The sequence below is a fragment of the Chiloscyllium plagiosum genome, unplaced genomic scaffold, assembly GCF_037043375.1.
Source record: "Chiloscyllium plagiosum isolate Xiang-an unplaced genomic scaffold, Cpla_swu_hap1 HiC_scaffold_11, whole genome shotgun sequence".
Taxonomy (NCBI): Eukaryota; Metazoa; Chordata; class Chondrichthyes; order Orectolobiformes; family Hemiscylliidae; genus Chiloscyllium; species Chiloscyllium plagiosum.
The window spans coordinates 47705122-47725252 of record NW_028270149.1 but is presented as its reverse complement, the minus strand read 5'-3'; the positions used below and the strand labels follow the sequence as shown (position 1 = coordinate 47725252).

General features: G+C 41.4%; 1 protein-coding gene across 2 annotated transcripts in view; it reads left to right on the top strand.

The window, feature by feature from the left end:
- Positions 1 to 2519: 2519 nt before the first annotated feature.
- LOC122557242 (ribose-phosphate pyrophosphokinase 1) overlaps positions 2520 to 20131 on the top strand; it is a 54002-nt gene continuing 36390 nt past the window's right edge. The window contains exons 1-2 of one of the 2 annotated variants that reach the window (XM_043704735.2): positions 2648 to 2785; positions 3919 to 4031. In XM_043704735.2, the coding sequence (XP_043560670.1) occupies positions 3919 to 4031 (113 nt within the window). In that variant the 5' untranslated portion in view covers positions 2648 to 2785. Of the gene's footprint in view, positions 2786 to 3918; positions 4032 to 20131 lie in introns of both variants that reach the window. The other variant, XM_043704733.2, reaches the window with a different exon arrangement.

Here is a 20131-nt window from a genome sequence, read left to right as displayed (position 1 = left end):
ATGTCTAGTAACTTTGCCTTCAAAGCCTTCTGTGGTGAATTCCACCACACTACAGTCCTCAGTGAAAAGAAATTATCCTCACCTCAGCCGAAATGGCCTACTGCATATCCTGAGACAGCAATACCTTGTTCTGGACATCTCTGGCTGGGGAAACATTGTCCCTGTGTCCAATCTGCCCAGCCTTGCAGATGTTTATACATTTCAGTGAGATCCCCTCACATTGTTCTAAACTCCATGAAAACAGCCCCAACGAATCCAATCTCTCCTCATATAAATCTGCCACCGCAGGAATCAGTCTGATGGACATTTGCTGCATTCAGTCCAAAGCAAGTATTTTCCTTTTTTAACAAGGAGACCAAAACTGTACAAACACTCTAGGTATGACCCTGGACAACTTCAGTTACCACTTCCTCGGTAATAGACTCTTGAATTTTCCTGAATATTGGCATTAGGCTAACCAATCTGTGATTCCTGGTTTTATTCCTTTCTCTTCATTTGTGAACCTCCAATCCGCTAGAATCTACAGAATTCTGCAATTCGGAATTTGTCGACAAATAATACAAAAAGTATTATAATCAAAACATCTTCATAAGCGAATATTTACAATTTTCCACAGCTTCAATAAGAACATCCTCAACGAAATCAGTCATTGTTGCAACTACAACTACAATCCTCAGGGATTGCATAGCTGTGAAGGTGACTGTGGCAAATAATTTTTTGAACTTGGCTTCTTCCAGGCTGCAGCTGGACATATTGAATAAAGTAATCAGTGGGGCTCTTTATTCAAAATGAGATTGCTACACTTCATTCTTTCTGCACCAGAAAGAAACAAGCTGAGTGAGCACATAGCTTTATTACAAACAGAAACTGCTGGTGAAATTCAGCAGGTCTGGCAGCATCAGTAGGAAGAAAACAGAATTAGAATTTCTGCTTTTGTTTCAGATCTCCTGCATTCACAGTTCTTTGTTTTATTTTATACATGGTTTTACTAATTTGCAGACTTTTACGGCCTGAACCACTATGGAGCAACCATCAGTAGAATGGGTAGTTTAGGTCATGATCTCAGGTTCTTATATAAGAGCACAATTTGAAAAATGAATTCTGCTCTTTCTCCATAGGTGCTGCCTAACCACTGAATATTTTCAGCATTTTTATTTCTTTATTTCAGATCTACTTTGCTTCTGCACAGTAATTTTTTTTTTAATTTGTTCATTCATGAGATGTGGGCATCACTGGCCAGGCCAGCATTTATTGCCCATCTGGGGGGCAATTAAATTTCACCCACATTCTTTTAGGTCTGGGGTCACATGTAGGCCAGACTAGATACCGGTGAGTTTCTTTTCCTAAAGGATATTGGCGAATCAGATTTTTGTTTCTGACAATCAACAATGGTTACGTGGCCACTTTTGAAACTTAATTACAGATTTTTATTGAATTCAAATTCCACCATCTGCCCTGACAGGATTCAAACCTGAGTTCCCAGACCATTACTTGGGTCGTTGGATGAATAGTCCAGCCATAAATAATACAACTCGCCCAACACCTCCCCATTGCAGTCTTCATCTCTGGAATCAGTTCTTGATTGTGCATAAAATTAATTTAAATTTAATTTCTGTACAATTGTTTAAGTATCCTGATTTCTATCTTCAGTCTAACTGGTTGATCAGACTGCTAGCCCCACAAGCAAAGTTAACCATCCACTAAATCTTCAAGGTTGAGAATGTGGTGCTGGAAAAGCACAGCAGGTCAGGCAGCATCCCAGGAGCAGGAAAATCGACGTTTCGGACATAAGCCCTTCATCAGGAAGAGGAGAAACGACTCTGATCTCCAGTCCTCACTTTTTACTAAATCTTCAGGGCCTGTTTTCAAGGTACTGTACAGGACAATCTTGCTCATTTGCAGCTGACCCCAAAATGTTGGCCATTTTATTTTAAACTATAATCTTATTGCTTTAATTTTTAAACTGCTTGTTTCCTTTTATAACGGGGACACTTTTCATTTTTGTTTGAATATACTGGAGCAAACCAGAGTGTTTTTAGAGCTATTTATTTTTAAGTCCCAATTACCGAGACGGACAGCTGGCAATCAACTGATTTTATTTCCAAAAAAATGCTTTATCCATAAAATTTGCAAAGATACATTACATAATATGTGACATACATTAATTCCCAAATACAGCTAATCAGGTGCATCGCAAAACTGGCGTATGCGAAATTGATATTAAAAATTCACGTCAAACATTAGCTTATGCAAACAGCCAGAGGCGTTTCTCTTCTAAGCGACTTGTCCCTTTCTCCAACCCGAAGAAGAACAAATTACCAGTTTGGTCCTGACCTAACTAACCAATACGAGCTGTGTCAGACATCCATTGATTGACAGGGAACTAGGGCCAATCCCAGGAACAACCTGTCCATCTGACCAATCAGAAATGGAATCCTCTGTAATTGACAGACATTCTCACCTATCAGCAGGCCGTTGTCGGGTTCCCCCCCCCCCGGAGAGCTGAAGGAATCACGCGCACCACTAACCCGCTCTCCAAAGATGGTGGCGTAGGGTTCGCTTTCAACTGTATATCCGCTGCAATTTGTTGTTACGGACTTTTCTTAAAAAAATAAACCGTACCATTTTGTTGTAATTTACATTTTATAAGAAAATTTGAAAATATGCCTAATATCAAGATTTTCAGCGGTAGCTCTCATCAGGATTTATCACAGAAGATCGCCGATCGCCTGGGGCTCGAGCTCGGTAAAGTGGTCACCAAAAAATTCAGTAATCAGGAGACTTGGTGAGTGTATGGCGAGATAGTGAGACCACTGTGAATAATATATTTTCAAGAGTAGTTTCTCGCTGGGTGCCTGAATGAAAGGAGGGAGCAGCACAGTAATTGAAGTGCTCTTGCTGCGGCCTTGCGGTGCAGGTGTGTGAGTACGCTAGCTGGGCATAGGTGCTGCTGGGATTTGTAGTCCATCCGAGTGCCTCACTTCATGCCGCGGAGCGCTGCTCACTCACCAAAAACTACAACCCCCAGCAGGCCACACCCTGGCGGCAATGGAACACGTTGCCACAGTCAAGAGTTTGAAGGAAATACCTATCAGCATGAAGAGGCCCACTTTAATAATTGAGTTTTTGGAACTGGATTCTTAAGGAACCTCACTTTCCAGTAACTTTTTTTGTGGAACGTGGAATCTTTGTATGTTTTCACTGGGAAATATGTATTCTCGCAAACGGTTTCAAGTAGTGTAACTTTAGCAACGCTGGATAAGTTATTGTAGCCCATAAAGTATGCTCAATGATGTTTGATTTTCTATCTTTGATTAAATTTTGTAGCATAATTCAAAACTGTCAGTGTGAGTTCTCACCCGAGTCTGAATGTTGCGGTTTCGAGTCCCGCTCAAAACTGCAGCACTCAATCATTGTTGTATCATCACACCGAGGGGGAGGAGATGGCATGGTGGTAATGTGAAAACAATAATCTACAGACATACGCTAATGTTATGTGTTGTGGTTGAATCCCACTTTGGCCGATGGTGAAATCTGAATTCAATTAATAAAATTTTGGAAAAAGATAAAGGCAAACATTATGGTCAAATTCAATTAAAAACAAAATCTGGTTCACTCTCATCCTTTTGGGTGAGAAATCTGCCTGATCTGGCCTGCATTTGACTCTAGACCCAATGTGTTATGGTTGACTATGACATGGCCTAACAAGTCACTTCAAATTGCTATAAGTCTAAAGAGAGGATTGAAACTGCATGGACCACCTGACATCGACCTAGCTGCCAGAACTGATAACAAAACCAGCCCTGTCAACCCTGCAAGGTCCTTCCCACAAACAGCTGAGGCCTTGAATTAAAGTTAGGAGAGCTGTTCCACAGAGAAAATGTGACATACTAATAATCTTGGAATCATACCTTGCAGATGATGTCCAGGTGCCACCATCGCTGTCCCCGAGACTGGAGGTGGCAGTACGGTGGTGTACAGTTCGGAGGTAGTTGCCCTGGGAGCCCTCAACATGGACTCCAGATCATCAGGTTAAACATGGACAAACATGATTATTATCTTCTGCACCTCCAGATTTCAGCTGATGAATCAGTAGCCCTTACATTTAACATCACTTGAAGGAACGTAATAGTGGCAGGAGCACAATGTATTCTGGATGGGGGCCTTCAGTGTCCATCATCAAAAATGGTTCAGTAGCACTACTGCTGATCAAGTTAGCTGAGTCCTAAAGGAAATAGCCAGTAGACTGTCTGTAGCACTTGGTGAGGAAATGAACAAGAGACCTTGTCCTTGCAAATTCTGTTTGTCACAAATCCAACCATCCTTGGTAGCATTGGTAGGTGCAGTTACTGTATAGTTTTTGTGGAGATGAAGTCTTGTCTTTACATTGAGGATACCCTCTATTGAGCTGTCTGGCACTACCACAGTGCTGAGTTTGAAAACTCACAACTGTATTATTGAGTTGGTGTGAGCAACTGCAGAATTGCATTCAACCACAATCTGTAACTTTTATGCTTGCTGTATCATGCACCAACCATTGCCATCAAGCTAATGGATGAACACTGGTTTACTGAAGAATGTGTGAGGGAATGCAAAGAGCGGCATCAGGCATATCTAAACATGGGGTGACAACCTGGTGAAACAACAACAGAACTACTTAACGGCCAAACAGAGGAAGCAGCATGTCATAGACAGGACTAAATAATCCCACAACCAGCAATCAAATCTAATCTTCTGCAGACCTACCATATCATTTTGAGTGTGGTGGTGGAAAATTAAACAATCAACAAGAGGAAGAAAGATTCCCAGCATATCAGTGCAAAAGACAAAGCTGAAGCCTTTACATCTAAGACTTAAGAATGTCAAGGGAACCGTAGGGTGGATAAAACTATTTTATAATTGGGCAGTATAATGGGCCAAATGGAGTGCTTCCATATTGTAGAGTTTCTGTGATCTAAGTACAGAAGAAAAAGAAGCTAAACGTTTTAGGAGTAAATTGTGAATACTCTACAGCACAGGGAAATTTTAGAACTTTGTTCTGCACGTAACAGTTGTTGCTATTTCAGTTATTGGTATTAAATTTAAATCAGATGTTGACAAACTATTTTTATGGGGAAATGGTGGGTGTGTGGAATTAGGTCACAGATCAGCTATGATCTTGCTGAATGATGGAAGAGATTTCAGGTCCTGTGACCTACTCATAAATGCAAGCAAAGTAGTGTAGCATCACGGGGCCATAACCCTGAGATCAGTGATCGAAACCATCCTCTGCTATTTAAGGGACGGCGTGCTGGATCAGTGATTAGCGTTGTTGCCTCATAGCACATGGGACCGGGATTTGAATCCAACCTTAGGTGACTGTCTATGTGGAGTTTTGCACACTTACGCTGTGTCTGTGTGAACTTCCTCTGGGTGCACTGGACATGGGAGGACCTTGCAGGGTTGACAGGGCTGGTTTTGTTATCAATTCAGGTGGCTAGGTTGATGCCAGATGGTCCATCCAGTTTCAATCTTCTCTTTAGACTTCTAGCAATTTGAAGTGACTTGCTAGGCCATGTCATAGTTCAAAAATGTGCAGGTTAGGTGAATTGGCCGTGGGAAATGCAGGGTTACAGTAGGGATGGGTCTAGGTGGTTTGCTTTCGGAGAGGCTGTGTAGACCCAATGGGCCAAATGGAGTGCTTCCATATTGTAGAGTTTCTGTGATAGAAGTACAGCCAGTATTCTGTTTATTTTGTACAGCCAAAGGCATGTGTTGTTTGACACCATCCGTCAGTCATTTGAGTCTACCTGTAATTGCACTGGCACTGAAATTAATATACCACGTTATTCGTTTCTTTGGGCAAAACATCCCTTTGACTTGACAGCAGAATTCTGTTAATGGAAAATACCATTTCTAACTACTGAAAATAGCAGCTGTGTTCATTTTGTTGGAGGTACTGTGCCTTAATACAACAGTGTAATTTGAAGTAAGCAGGATGCTTTTCAATGTGAATGAGAGGGCTTTAGGCCTCTCTAGGTGTATGTGTGAAACAAAGTGTAGCCATTATTATTGGATTCTGTTAAGCAGGGCAGTGTTCTGACATATTCCATCACATCAGTGTTGCAAATTCAGTATATAATGTTTCCCTGAATCAGGCATACAGTGTAGTAAAGGCCCATCAGCCCATTGAGTCTGCACTGGCAATAACTACCACTAAAGGTGAGCTGATCCCAATATCCTGCACTTGTCCCATTTCCTTGAATGTTATATTTTGAGTGCTCATCCAAATTAATTTTAACGGCTGTAAGGTTTCCACTACCTTCCCAAGCATTCTAGATTTCCACCATCCTTTGAAAATTAGATAAGTTAGATTCCCTATAGCGTGGAAGCAGGCCCTTCGGCTCAATAAGTCCACACCAACCCTTCGAAGAGTAACCCACCCAAACCCATTTCCCTCTGACTAATGCACCTAACACTACGGACAATTTAGAATGGCCAAATCACCGGACCTGCATATCTTTTTCACTGTGGGAGGAAACTGGAGCACCTGGAGGAAACCCACACAGGCACTGGGAGAATGTGCAAACTCCATACAGACAGTTGCCCAACGCTGGAATCGAACTTGGGTCCCTAGGGCTATGAGGCAGCAGTGCTAACCACTGAGCCATCGTGCCGCCATACAGAATGAAAAAGTTTTTTCTCAAATCCCCTCAAAATCTCTTATCCTAAAATGATTTGATTTGATTTATTGTAGTCACATGTATCTAAGTACAACTGTGTCACCTTGTGATTGATCCCTCAACCAAGAGGAACAGAATTTTCCTATTCACCCTATCCATACCCCTCATAAACCTATACATGTTAATCATGTCACTCTCAGTCTTCTCTGTTCTAAAGAAAACAATGCAAGTCTATCTAGTTTGTCCTTGTGGCTTATTTGCTCCAACCCCAGGCAATATCTGGTGAACCTTCTCTGTACTACCTCTACTGCTATCGCATCCTTTCTTTAGTGTGATGACCAGAATTGCACATGCTACGCCAGATGTGACCTAACCAAAACTCTGAACAACTTCAGTATCATCTTCTTGCTCTTATACTCTGTCATGACTGTCGAAAGCAAGTGTCCCATATGCTGCCTTAGCTATTTCATTCCTGTACTCTGATGATTTGAGGGATCTGTGAATAACTACCCCAAGATCCCTCTTCGTCTTGTTTCTTCTTCCACTTATCAGGGTTAAGTACCATCTACCACTGTTCAGCCCATCTCGCCAACCCTTTTATATCTTCCTGTAACCTACAACCAACTTAGAGTCATAGAGATGTACAGCATGGAAACAGACCCTTCGTTTCAACCTGTCCATGCCGACCAGATATCCCAACCTAATCTAGTCCCACCTGCCAGCACCCATCCCATATCCCTCCAAATCCTTCCTGTTCATATACCCTCCAAATGCCTCTTAAATGTTGCAATTGTACTAGCCTCCACCACTTCCTCTGGCAGCTCATTCCATACACGTACCACCCTCTGCGTGAAAAAGTTACCCCTTAGGTCTCTTTTATATCTTTCCCCTCTCACCCTAAACCTATGCCCTCTAGTTCTGGATTCCCCAACCCCAGGGAAAAGACTTTGTCTATCTACCCTATCCATGCCCCTCATAATTTTGTAAACCTCTAAGGTCACCCCTCAGCCTCCAACGCTCCAGGGAAAACAGCCTCAGCCTGTTCAACCTTTCCCGATAGCTCAAATCCTCCAACCCTGGCAACAACCTTGTAAATCTTTTCTGAACCCTTTCAAGTTTCACAACATCTTTCTGATAGAAAGGAGACCAGAATTGCACGCAATATTCAAACAGTGGCCTAACCAATGTCCGTACAGCCGCAACATGACCTCCCAATTCCTGTACTCAATACACTGACCAATAAAGGAAAGCATACCAAACACCGCCTTCACTATCCTATCTACCTGCGACTCCACTTTCAAGAAGCTATGAATCTGCACTCCAAGGTCTCTTTGTTCAGCAACACTCCCTAGGACCTTACCATTAAGTGTATAAGTCCTGCTAAGATTTGCTTTCCCAAAATGCTGTACCTCGCATTTATCTGAATTAAACTCCATCTGCCACTTCTCAGCCCATTGGCCCATCTGGTCCAGATCCTGTTGTAATCTGCGGTAACCCTCTTCGCTATCCACTACACCTCCAATTTTGGTGTCATCTGCAAACTTACTAGCTGTACCTCTTAAGCTCGCATCCAAATCATTTATGTAAATGGCAAAAAGTAGAGGACCCAACACCGATCCTTGTGGCACTCCATTGGTCACAGGCCTCCAGTCTGAAAAACAACCCTCCCTTCACCACCACCCTCTATCTTCTACCTTTGAGCCAGTTCTGTATCCAAATGGTTAGTTCTCCCTGTATTCCATGAGATCTAACATTGCTAATCAGTCTCCCATGGGGAACCTTGTCGAACGCCTTACTGAAGTCCATATAGATCACATCTACTGCTTTGCCCTCATCAATTGTCTTTGTTACAAACTTGATTGAGTTTTTTGAAGAAGTGAGACATGATACCATCTTACCAATCTTGGTGTCGTCTGCAAACTTGCTTAATGTTTCCCCACATTTTCACACATCATTTATGTTGTTAGCAAACAATAGGAGTCCCAGTACTGATCATTTTGGTGCATTATTGGACACTGGCCTCCAGTCACTCGACCAGCTTTCTACCACTACAGTTTGTGTCATATTACTAAGCCAGTTTCTGATCCATCTCATCAGGTTTCCCTGAATTGTGTACTTTAACCTTTTGAATCAGTCTCCCATATGCTACCTTTTCAAAAACTTCACTAAAATTCACTTTAACTACATCAAGTGAACTTCCCTCATCCATACACTTGATCACATTTTCAAAAAATTCTAATAAGTTTGTTCGGCATGACCTCCTCTAACAAAGCCATGCTGCTTATCTCTAATTAACCTATGCTTTTTCAGGTAGTATTAATTCTCTCCATCAGAATTTTCTCCAGTATAACGTGAAACACACTGGTCTATAATTTTCTGAGTCATCTCTATCACCTTTCTTGAAAAGTGAAACTGCATTAGTTGTCCTGCAGACCTCTGGAACTTCCAATTTTTCCCCATCACCTTTGTCAAATTGTGCAAGTTCCTCACAGTCCTCTTTCCTGAATTCCAAACCTATGTTCTCCTTTTCCAGAATGGAGACTGAAAAGTATTCGTTTAACACCCTTCCGAAATCCTGCGAACTTCACACACAGTTTGCCCCCTTGGTCCCTAATGGGCCCTACTGTTTCCCTTTAATGCATTTACAAAATATCTTCAGCTTCACTGTTATCCTATTCATAAGTCCTTTTCCATGCCCTCTGTTTTGCTGTTCTTATTGCTTTGTTAAGTTCCCTCTTGCAATTTGGATATTCCTCTGGGGCTGCAGCTGAGTTGCTCCCTTTGGACTTGCAATTCTCGTCTTCCTCATCAAGTCGTGAATTGTCCTAGACATCCAATGTTCCCTGAACTTGTTGCTCCTATATTTCTCCCTAGCAGTTACATGTTTGACTTGTACTGTCCTCAGATCTTGCTTTATTTTAATAAAACCTTCCATTCTACTATCCAAAACTGACTTTTGCGGGCTATGTATCTCCTCGCCCATGCACATTTGAATCCTACCATGTTACGGTCACTATTGCTCCCTCACTGCCATATTGAACACTCGTCCATCTTTGTTCCCCAGAACCAAATCTAGCACTGCACAAACCCTTTGGGCCTTCAACATATTGATACAAAAACTCTTTGGATACATTTCAAGAAATCCACCCCTCTAAATCCTTAACACTGTGACCATCCCAATTTATGTTGGGAAAGTTGAAATCGCCCAGTATTATTATCTGATTATGACTCTTGCACACCTGTGAACTGTCAACATATTTGCTCCTTTATTTCCCACTCATCCTTTAGGGGCCTATAATACACTCCTAATAATGTGACTGCCCCTTGACATTCCTAAGTTTTACCCATAAAGCCTCATTTGAAGACATTTCAAAGATATCACCCCTCCTTGCAGTAATTGACCCCTTAGTTAATAGTATTACTATTACACCCTTTTAACCACCCTCCTGTACTTCTAAAGATTCTAAACCCTGGAGTGTTGAGTTGCCACTCCTGCCCTTTCCTTAATCATGTTTCTGTGATGGCAACAGTATCACACTTTCATATGTTAATCCACACCTTTAATTCATCAGCCTATTATGATCTGAATGTTTAAAATAAAGACCATCCAGCCTTGCATTACTGTCCTGACAGTCAACATAGCTGAACTCACTATGACTTCTTTTGCTGTAGATGTGTCTCTATTTCATCAATCGTATGTGTTCCCTCCCCCCACAGTCTAGTTTAAACTCTTAACAAAAGCACTAGCATATTGACCTGCAAGGATATTGGCCCTAATGTGGTTCAGGTCCAGACTGTCCCCTTGTACATGTCCCACCTTCTCCAAAAACAGATCGAGTGATTCACGAATCTAAAACCCTCCCTCTTGCACCATCTCTTGAGCCACACATTCATTTGTCCTATTTTCCTATTTCTACACTCGCTAGCATGTGTCATCTAGAGATCACGACTGTTGAGGCCCTGCTTTTTAAATCTATTTCTTCGCTGCCTGAAATCTTGATGCATGACCTCATTCCTCACTTTGCCTGTGTCATTGGTACTAACATGTACCATGACCTCTAACTCATTGTCCCTCACCACCTGAGACCCCTCCCTCAAATGAACAAGACTGCTGATTTCTCAGCAACAAACTCCAACATGCAGACAAAACACGCCCAGAAAACCTAGCCACTCTATCTTACATCAAAGACATCTCGGAAATGACTGCCTGACTACTCAGACCTCTTGGCATCATGGTAGCCCACAAACCCACTAACACACTAAAACAACAGCTTATGAACTTGAAAGACCCAATACAGACAACAAGCAAAACCAATATCATTTACAAAATACCTTGCAAGAACTGTAACAAACACTACATTGGACAAACAGGCAGAAAGTTAGCCACCAGGATACATGAAAGTCAACTAGCCACAAAAAGACATGACCCACTCTCACTAGTATCCTTACATACAGATGAGGAAGGACACCACTTCTACTGGGACAATACATCCATCCTAGGACAAGCCAAACAGAGATATGCACGAGAACTCCTAGAAGCATAGCATTCCAACCGGAACTCTATCAACAAACCACCCCCTGAGAAAAAGAGCAGGAAATGGTGTCACCACAGGAAACTACATCGCCAACGCAAGGAAACCTAAATACATAAATAGAGAGCGGGCTATACTGCCAGTGTTTCATCCGGAGTCTCACTGATGATGTTACCTATTATGGCCTGAAAAGCAAACCTACATCTGCAACCTCAACCTGAGCTACAAAACTTCTCAAAACTCACTAAAATACCATTAACATTATATTAGAAGTGATGGTAACATTGGATAACAGTCAACAAACTACCAAATATTCTAAGAATTGCACAAATATTCCATTTTAGATTTTCAGTAAGATTTGCAATCTGGTTTATTTGCACCTGTTAGAAGCTACCATATTTCTATACGGGGCTCTTGACTACAAGACAAATAAAAGGCGCAATGTCTGAACTATTTATGTGTTAAACAAAAGCATGGGGGATTGATAGTTCCCTGATTCACTGATGAAGGTGTTGACTTGGAAAATCAGAATTAAAGTTGCCATGGTCCTACTAAGCCATAGGCTAAATCCCTCATTAGAGATAATGGTGTTTGTTTAACCTGAGGATCACCATACCTCAAGCAAGGGGAATGATTGAGAATCAGAGCCATTAATGGTAACTTCAGCTGATGTGGGAAATGAATCCATGCTGATGAGGTTAGTCTGCATTGCAAATCAACCATGCAGCCAACTGAGCTAATCGATCCCCTTACAATATATATGAATGATTTGGATGGTGAAAATGAAGTCGTGTTGCTAAGAGTTGAAGTGCTAACCAATCAGTCCTTTTCTTCACACAGCATAAATTCTTGCTGCCTTTGAAATTAGGCATTCTTGCATTTGTTCTGATGAGTGCTAGGAAAAAAGTTGTAGTTGGCTTTTTTATGTAATAATGCTTGAATTCTCTACCACCTAGCAACTATTTGTTGAGGTATTACATTCATATACACTTAGCCTGCTATCGTGTTGGGTGGAATACATACTACCTAAACTGAACTCGAACTATGCAGCAAAAATCTGTTTCTGGATTGAAGTTCTTGCCATTTATAAATACTTAAACTCAGGCTATCATCAAAAAACAAAACTCATCCTACCAAATAAAGCATCTTTTTTGGCATAATATTTATTATGTTCCAATCTTTTTAACTATTAAGGTGGATGATCATTAGTCTTGCCTTCCTCTGTCCACAGATGGTATCTGACCTAAATTTTCAAGTTTTCAGTTTTTTTCTTAATTTAAATTTCTTTGGTTTCAGTCAATAGTAAATGCTTGTTTTCACCTCTAATAAAACCTATGCCACTCTAAATCTGAGTGTTAGTCTCAGAGCCTGTAGTTGGATTTGCTGCTCTGTTAAAGCTACAAAACCTCAAAAGATTTACTGGTTCTTCATGAATTTTGTCCTGCTATTAAGAAAGTATACAAGGTATGAGCAGATAGGGAAAGAGTTAAGTGCTGGATTGCGTGACAAAGGCTTAGGTAGCATGACTTCAACCAGATAAGAACTTGCAGTAAACAATGAGGTGCTGGAGGCAAGGGTAGTGGGTTAACGAGGTAAAGAACATCCATTGTATAATGCCAGTTAACGAGGTGAGGAGCATCCATTGTGAAATGCCAGATGACTTAACCATTACTGTTGATGCTCACTGATTGTAATGGTCACCCAGTCAATATAGATGTTGCCTTATTTGGATTCTGTTCCCTGTAAGTGACTATATAATTCCTTAAGAATCTGCTGTTTGAGAGAATACCGAGAACTCTTGTCTCTGTGTGCATGGGCGCTCCCTCCCTCCAGGGCCCGGAATAAAGATGAAGAAGGTAAAGCTATACTGTGTCTCTGAATGTTTGCTTCGACTGATACAGAGATAGTGTCATCCTGTTTCCCTATCTGTTTCCATGTTAGCACAAACTAAGGAAATAACCACGCTTGGGATGTAGTGCTAGCACTGCTTGTTCCCACATGTTAGACCTTGGGCCACTTTAGCCTAAGAAAGCAGAAGACCACAATCCCCATTTGGTATTAGCATGCAAATGTAGAAGGGAGACTAGGGATTTTCTAAATTGCTGAAGGAGAATGAGAGGCACATTTGAGGGCGTGTAGCATAATGGAATGGATAAGAATAGAAAGAGAATGTGTGAACCAGAAAGCTTGCATAATGCTATCAAATGTGAATGAAAGAACTAAATGTTTAGAAGTGGAGCTGAAGCACTGGGATTAGCTAGAAAGGCATTGAGTAGGGAGGGTTGGGGAGATAATAGACATCATGTTATGAGCAAAAGATATTTTTGAAGGATAGGGCAAAATGATTTGGAGATGTCAGTGTTGGACAGCCACCACTGATGTCAGTGTTCATCAGTGGTGGCTGATGAAGGAGCAGCGCTCCGAAAGCTAGTGCTTCCAGTTAAACCTGTTGGACTATAACCTGGTGTGGTGTAATTTCTAACTTAGGGCAAAATGAAACATTCTTAATCTTGTTCCTCCCTTTAAGAAATGCATTGGCAGTTCACTAGTATTCCAATCTTGCATATATATCAGCATTATTACTGTCGCAGCTTTTAGGGCATGTTTCACCGAGCATCTCAGCCGGGTACACTGGCCAACCTGACCTCTCAGTCACCACCCATTTTAATTCCCCTTCCCACTCTCTTTCCAACATGACCATCCTTGGCCACCTCCATTGCCACAGTGAACCAGACCGCAAATTGGAGGAACAACACCCCCATCTCCACCTGGGCAGCCTACAGCCCGGAGGACTCAACATTGAGTTCTCCAATTTCAAATAATCTCCCTTCCCATTCCCCTCTGATTGACCCTTCCTTCCAGCGGCCAAATGGATTCTTTCCTCCCATTGACCAGCCAGGTCGTACCCTAAACCTGTGTTAACCAATCCCTACTTCACCCCCCAAAACTGCAGCTTCCCTTACACCTACCCCAGTCCTGAAAAAGGGTTACACCTGAAACGTTGGCCTCCACCTTCTAATGCTGTCTGGCTTGCTGTGTTCTTCCAGCTTTCTGTTTGTCTACCTTGGATTCCAGCATCAGCAGTTTTTTGTCTTTAAACATGAATATAATGTTAGTATTTACCATATAAATGTCGTTCCTATTCAGAAGTAATGACTTGCATTTATATAGTATTTTAGACTTTTCAAATGCCTTAGAGTTGTTAGTTCTGGCCAATGAACAAAACTAAATTCCAAACCAATATGAAATATTGAAAGAACTGCAGATGCTGTATATCAGATACAAAACCAGGTAGCTAAGAAAATATCGATTTATATGTAGAAGATAGAAATGGGGGGAGTGGGTAAGGAGTAAACAAAGGGCTGGTGTGCTGGAAGAACAACACTTCATTTTCCACTTGTCGACCCTGCAGCCCTCCAGACTCAATATAGAGTCCAGTAATTTTCAGACCTGAACTTCCTGCATATCCTAGCCCCCTACCACACATGCCAGGCCTTGTTATCATATTGTCGTCCATTACACACCACCAATTGTTTGCCATTAACAGTCTCCATGATCAGCTATTCACCCTCCCAGCCAGATAGTTATCCACTCCATTGTACAACTGTTCTTCTCTCTCTTTGGGCTCTATCCCCACCTATCATTTACTCCTTGCCCTCTTCCCCCAACCCTATCATCTGCATATAAACTGACATTTTTCTAGCTACCATCAGTTCTAAGGAAGGGTCACCAGACCCGAAACGTTAACTCTGATCTCTCTTCACAGGTGCTGCCAGACCTGCTGAGCTTTTCCAGCAACTTCTGTTTCTGTTTATGAAGTACAGATTGTTAGCTGAGCACCTGCTTGACGAATAATGTCAAGGACTTGGATGGGAAATGGCAGTTATTAAACGATATAAGGGATGAAAGACTTGGAAAGCTGAAGATAAAGGGGGACATTTGACAGAGGTGTTAAAACATTTTTATAGAGCAATTAAGGAAAAATTGTTTATTTTGCCATGATTTGGCAATGCAGATGTTGGACTCGGGTGTACAAAGTTTAAAAATCACACAACACCAGTTTATAGTCCAGTAGGTTTATTTGCAAGTACTAGCTTTCGGAGCATCAGAAGAGTCAGCAACCAGTGGAGGCAAATTTTAAGATAATTGACAAAAGAATCAGTAGGTGCCAAGTAGGGAAGAAGTTTACACAATGCATTAGGGCCTGAAAAAGTACTGGATCCAAATTCCATAATTTTCAAAAGGGAACGTTAGCTCAGTTGTCTGGTTGATCTGTGATAGAGGTGCAGTGCGATTTTAACTTTCATACCAGCTGAAGTCATTGTAAAGGCCCCACTTTCTCACGCTCGCCTGAGGCGTGGTGACCATTTAGGTAAATTCACCAGTAGCTATCTCTCTCGAAAGAGTGAGCAGCCTATAGTCCCCTGGAAGCACTGTGACTTTTTCACTTTTACATTTTAAGTACTTCAGTGATATTTCATTGACATTCTAATGACTTCAAGCCATTCTGGCTTTAAAATGCACCAACAGTTCTTCATGCTAAATGAAGAATGAATGTTGTTGCATACCTCCAGATATATTCCACATGATTAGTCATGGAATATTTAAACTTTGGTGTACTCGATACTACTGCAGTCATGAAGAAGGGAATTTTTACATGGGTGGATGCATCTGAAAATTAGTGGTGTAATGTATTTAAATAAATTACAAACCTCACTTGACCTTGAGCGATACAGAAATGCACTAAGAATGCTTATGCTTCAGGCTATGTAAATAGTGTACAGGTGATGCATTTCTAAATCACCATGTTCCATGTGTGTCTGCATTGGGAATAAAATACTTACAGCATACTGAATTAATTTAGAAACTACACAAGTCATCCTGCAGTTGAACTTTGTGCCGTAAAGGTGGCTATGTTCCAGACTGCCTTAGTCATTTTGGTTTGCAAGTGATGACTAGGCTACAAAGGGAAACATTAGACTCTTTGACAAATTTGCTGCATCACATCCCTTCCTGTTATCCATTTTATACTTCGCTTTTTTTCTCATGGATTTAGTATGGGGAAATCTTCTGAAAGACAATTCTGTATACTTTTTGCCAATGAGCATCAGAAATATAGTTCTGATCCAAAAACTGGGCCAGTAACTGTTAATTTTGTGCTCTTGTGCCAGACTTAGTTCGAGCATTTTTTTGTTTTTCATCAGATTTGCTGAATCTGTACTATTTTATTTAATTTAGAAAACAATGGCAGGATCGGACAAAGTCAGCATGCTCGACAAATGTACTGCAATTATTTGCAGCTGTAATTCAATTGATTGGGGGAATCAGTGGCTGTTGTTTATTTGGATTGTCAGGAAGCTATTAACGAAAGTCCCACGTAAAAGATTAGTTATGAAACTAAAATGCATGCTATTGGGGGTAGTCTATCTGCATACTGCCCTAGATTGTTTCACAACCGTGAACTATTCATCTTAATCCTAATTTTTCATCATTCCCAGGGAGTTTGCAGTTTTTCTGTATCCTTCCTCAATTCCATTCAAACTCACTCGGACCAATTTCTCACTCTTCTGATCCACTTCCCTTTCAACACCTAACTAACAATTGTAGCATTGCTGATTTTCTGGTCCTTCTATGTATGAAACACTCTATATACTGCATTTAATTAATTTATCATGCCATCTACATTTTAAATATGATTTATACTATATTGTATAAGAAATGTGTATAATATACTGTGGATTCAATTTGAAACTTTCAAAAGGGAATTATATATAATCCAGAGATTTGAATGGTTTATTTCAGGCATGATGGGCTGTATTGCTTTCTGAGTCTGTAAAATGGTGCCTTAATAACACACTACAAAAGCAAAGTAGTTCTCCAGATGAGTTGCACTTAGAGGTTAAATGGAATTATAATTCATAGAGACCAGATAATTCAACATGATTGTAGAAGCCAGCTTTGAAGCTATTTGTTTCCTGTCTGCCAACCAGATTTCTATCCATCTCGACTACCCCCAATAGCATGCATTTTAGTTTCATAACTAATCTTTTACGTGGGACTTTCGTTAATAGCTTCCTGACAATCCAAATAAACAACAGCCACTGATTCCCCCAATCAATTGAATTACAGCTGCAAATAATTGCAGTACATTTGTCGAGCATGCTGACTTTGTCCGATCCTGCCATTGTTTTCTAAATTAAATAAAATAGTACAGATTCAGCAAATCTGATGAAAAACAAAAAAATGCTCGAACTAAGTCTGGCACAAGAGCACAAAATTAACAGTTACTGGCCCAGTTTTTGGATCAGAACTATATTTCTGATGCTCATTGGCAAAAAGTATACAGAATTGTCTTTCAGAAGATTTCCCCATACAAACCTCTGGGCTAGGAGCCTTCTCAGCATAGTCCAGGAATCTCTCAGCCAGTGGCAAATTGGATGAGTATTGAGACCATGCCCCTTTTTGTTTGTCATTTCATACTGTATTTAGGGATTTAAAGGCCTTGAAGCCATTTTCACAACTATGGAAGGAAGGTAAATGAGGGGATGTGGTGTTGGTGAGTAGACGGGATGGGGTGTTCATTGCATAAGTGAGCTAGGCGTGGTCAGTGGGTGAGAGCACAGTGACAAGTAAATGGTTGAGTACTTTCATTAGCTGAAGTGGTCTTAGAGATTGGGTGAGTGTTAAGCTCTTTTTCTCCTGAGGTTCTTAGACACTTGATAAAACTGCAACACTCCAATTTCTGTGAACAAGCAACCAAATTTTATTAAGCACAGTACAATACGAGATTTGGAGGAACCCTGAACACTCCTCACCATGCTTGCGAGGCATGTCCAGGGAGAAACACCCTGAACAATGGAAAAAGCCCTTCCTTTATACAAAATCTTTCCATCACAGTAATGTTCACAAGACACCTCCTTACAATCACATGCCACTCAAGATACAGTGCAGTGACCACCTCACCTCCAGAAACAGTGTAATGCAAATTATCCCTGAATGGCCAGATCTGGTGTGAATTGTAGGTTTTTGTAATTATAGGGGAGTACTCAAATTCCAGCTGTAATGTTCTAATTGATTTCTAAAAAGGATGAAGATATCAATCATCCCTGAATGGCAAGGGATGATAATGTAAACCTGCCACATTCCACCTATAAGACAAAGACACACCAGCCTACCCCCGAGGCATTCAGTTTTCTTGCAGGTCAGCAGAGCAAGTTAACTGTTTAATACCGCATAAGGGTATGGAGACTGAGTGGGGGGGAAGCAGTTGTTGAGTCTGTAAGGAGTCAGGGGGTAATTAGGCCGGATCAAAAGTCCTATTGGGGGTCAGGTGGTTGTATGAGGATGCAGTGAGGTGGGCAATAGGTCAGTCCAAAAGAGCTGGGGAGTGTGGAATCAGGTGGCAGTTTGGGCATGCATGGAGTAGGTGGGATGGGTTCAGACCTGAGGGAGGGATGAAGGATCTGGGATGAGGCTGCAGTTGAAGAATAAGGTCAAGTCTAGGACAGATGTAAAATTTGAGATCTGGGATGAGTTGGGTCATTCTGGGCTGGGGCTTTAGCAGAAAGTCAGCAGTGAGTTGGAGGTGCAGGGAGGTATTGATTTAATAGTTGACCAGGATTTAGAACAGATTTTAATTCCCCTAACTTTATCTGAGTAAAATGTTAAAGTTGTCATAGTCCAATCAGACCATTGGTCTGCTCTCTCATGAGAGAGTTTAACCTGAGGGTCATCATTGCATCAGGCAAGGAGAGAGATTGAGAAGGCCAGTGCCTCATGGTAACCTCAGCCAGTGCAGGAATTGAACCCATGCTGTTTTCCCATCTATTCTGCATCACAAACCAGCTCTATGACCAAGTGAGCTAACTGACCTCATTTAGCTTAATAATTACTCAGATAAAAAGGAGTTTGAACTCTGACTTTAATTCAGACTTGGGAGATTTTTCTCAAGTGTTGAAGCCACCAGCTAATTTCCTCATTGGGAATTGCCTCAGAATCATAGAATCCCTACAGTGTGGAAACAGGCCTTTCAGCCAAACAAGTCCACACTGACCCTCTGAAAAGTAAACCACCCTGACCCATTCCCCTATCCTATTATCCTATATTTACTCCTAACTAATGCACCTAACCGACACATCCCTGAACACTGTGTAATTTGGCATGATCAATTCATCTAACCTGCACATCTTTGGATTGTGGGAGGAAACTGGAGCACTCTGAGGAAACCCACACAGACATGGAGAATGTGCAAACTCCACACAGAGAGTGGCCCGAGGTTGGAATCGGACCTGGGTGTGATGCAGCAGTGCTAACCACTGAGCCACCATGCCACCCTAAAATAGAAATAGAAATATCTAGGAAGTCAGCTGCAATATGACCTCTACACAACTCCTGTGTATGGTGCTGCAATTATTTCCTTCTCAGAGGATGATCTTGGCCAATGTTCAGTGACATTCCGTATGAACTGGCACAAGGTTTTAAGCAACTGGTAACATAGAAACTGGGGTGGGAGCAACGGAGTTTAGGAAGGGGGAATCTGTGATTGTAAAGAAAGAGATGATCATTTATGCAAAACAGAGTGGCCACTTCACTTGCCTCATTTAATGTTCTGCACATTACCCAGGTGGAGATAGCCTGCAGAACAGATAGGAGGCTGTTAAACCTGCGTTGCCTTCAATCCAGAACCATTTCAACCTCTCTCATAGTGTGTGCACACACAAGCATACCAGAGCTCTAAGAGACAAAGCAACTCAGATGCTGAGAGCTTCCAAGTATGCACGAAGTGAATGAACCCAAATAAAGTAAACCTAAGAGTTATAAAATACATCCTGTTTAGATGCATGAAATATGTCTGTGTGCAGAGTAGTCTGGTGGGAGCGTTGCAATTTAGGATAAATTTGACTTCCAAAGTTCAGTAGCAAATTGTTGAAGCGTATT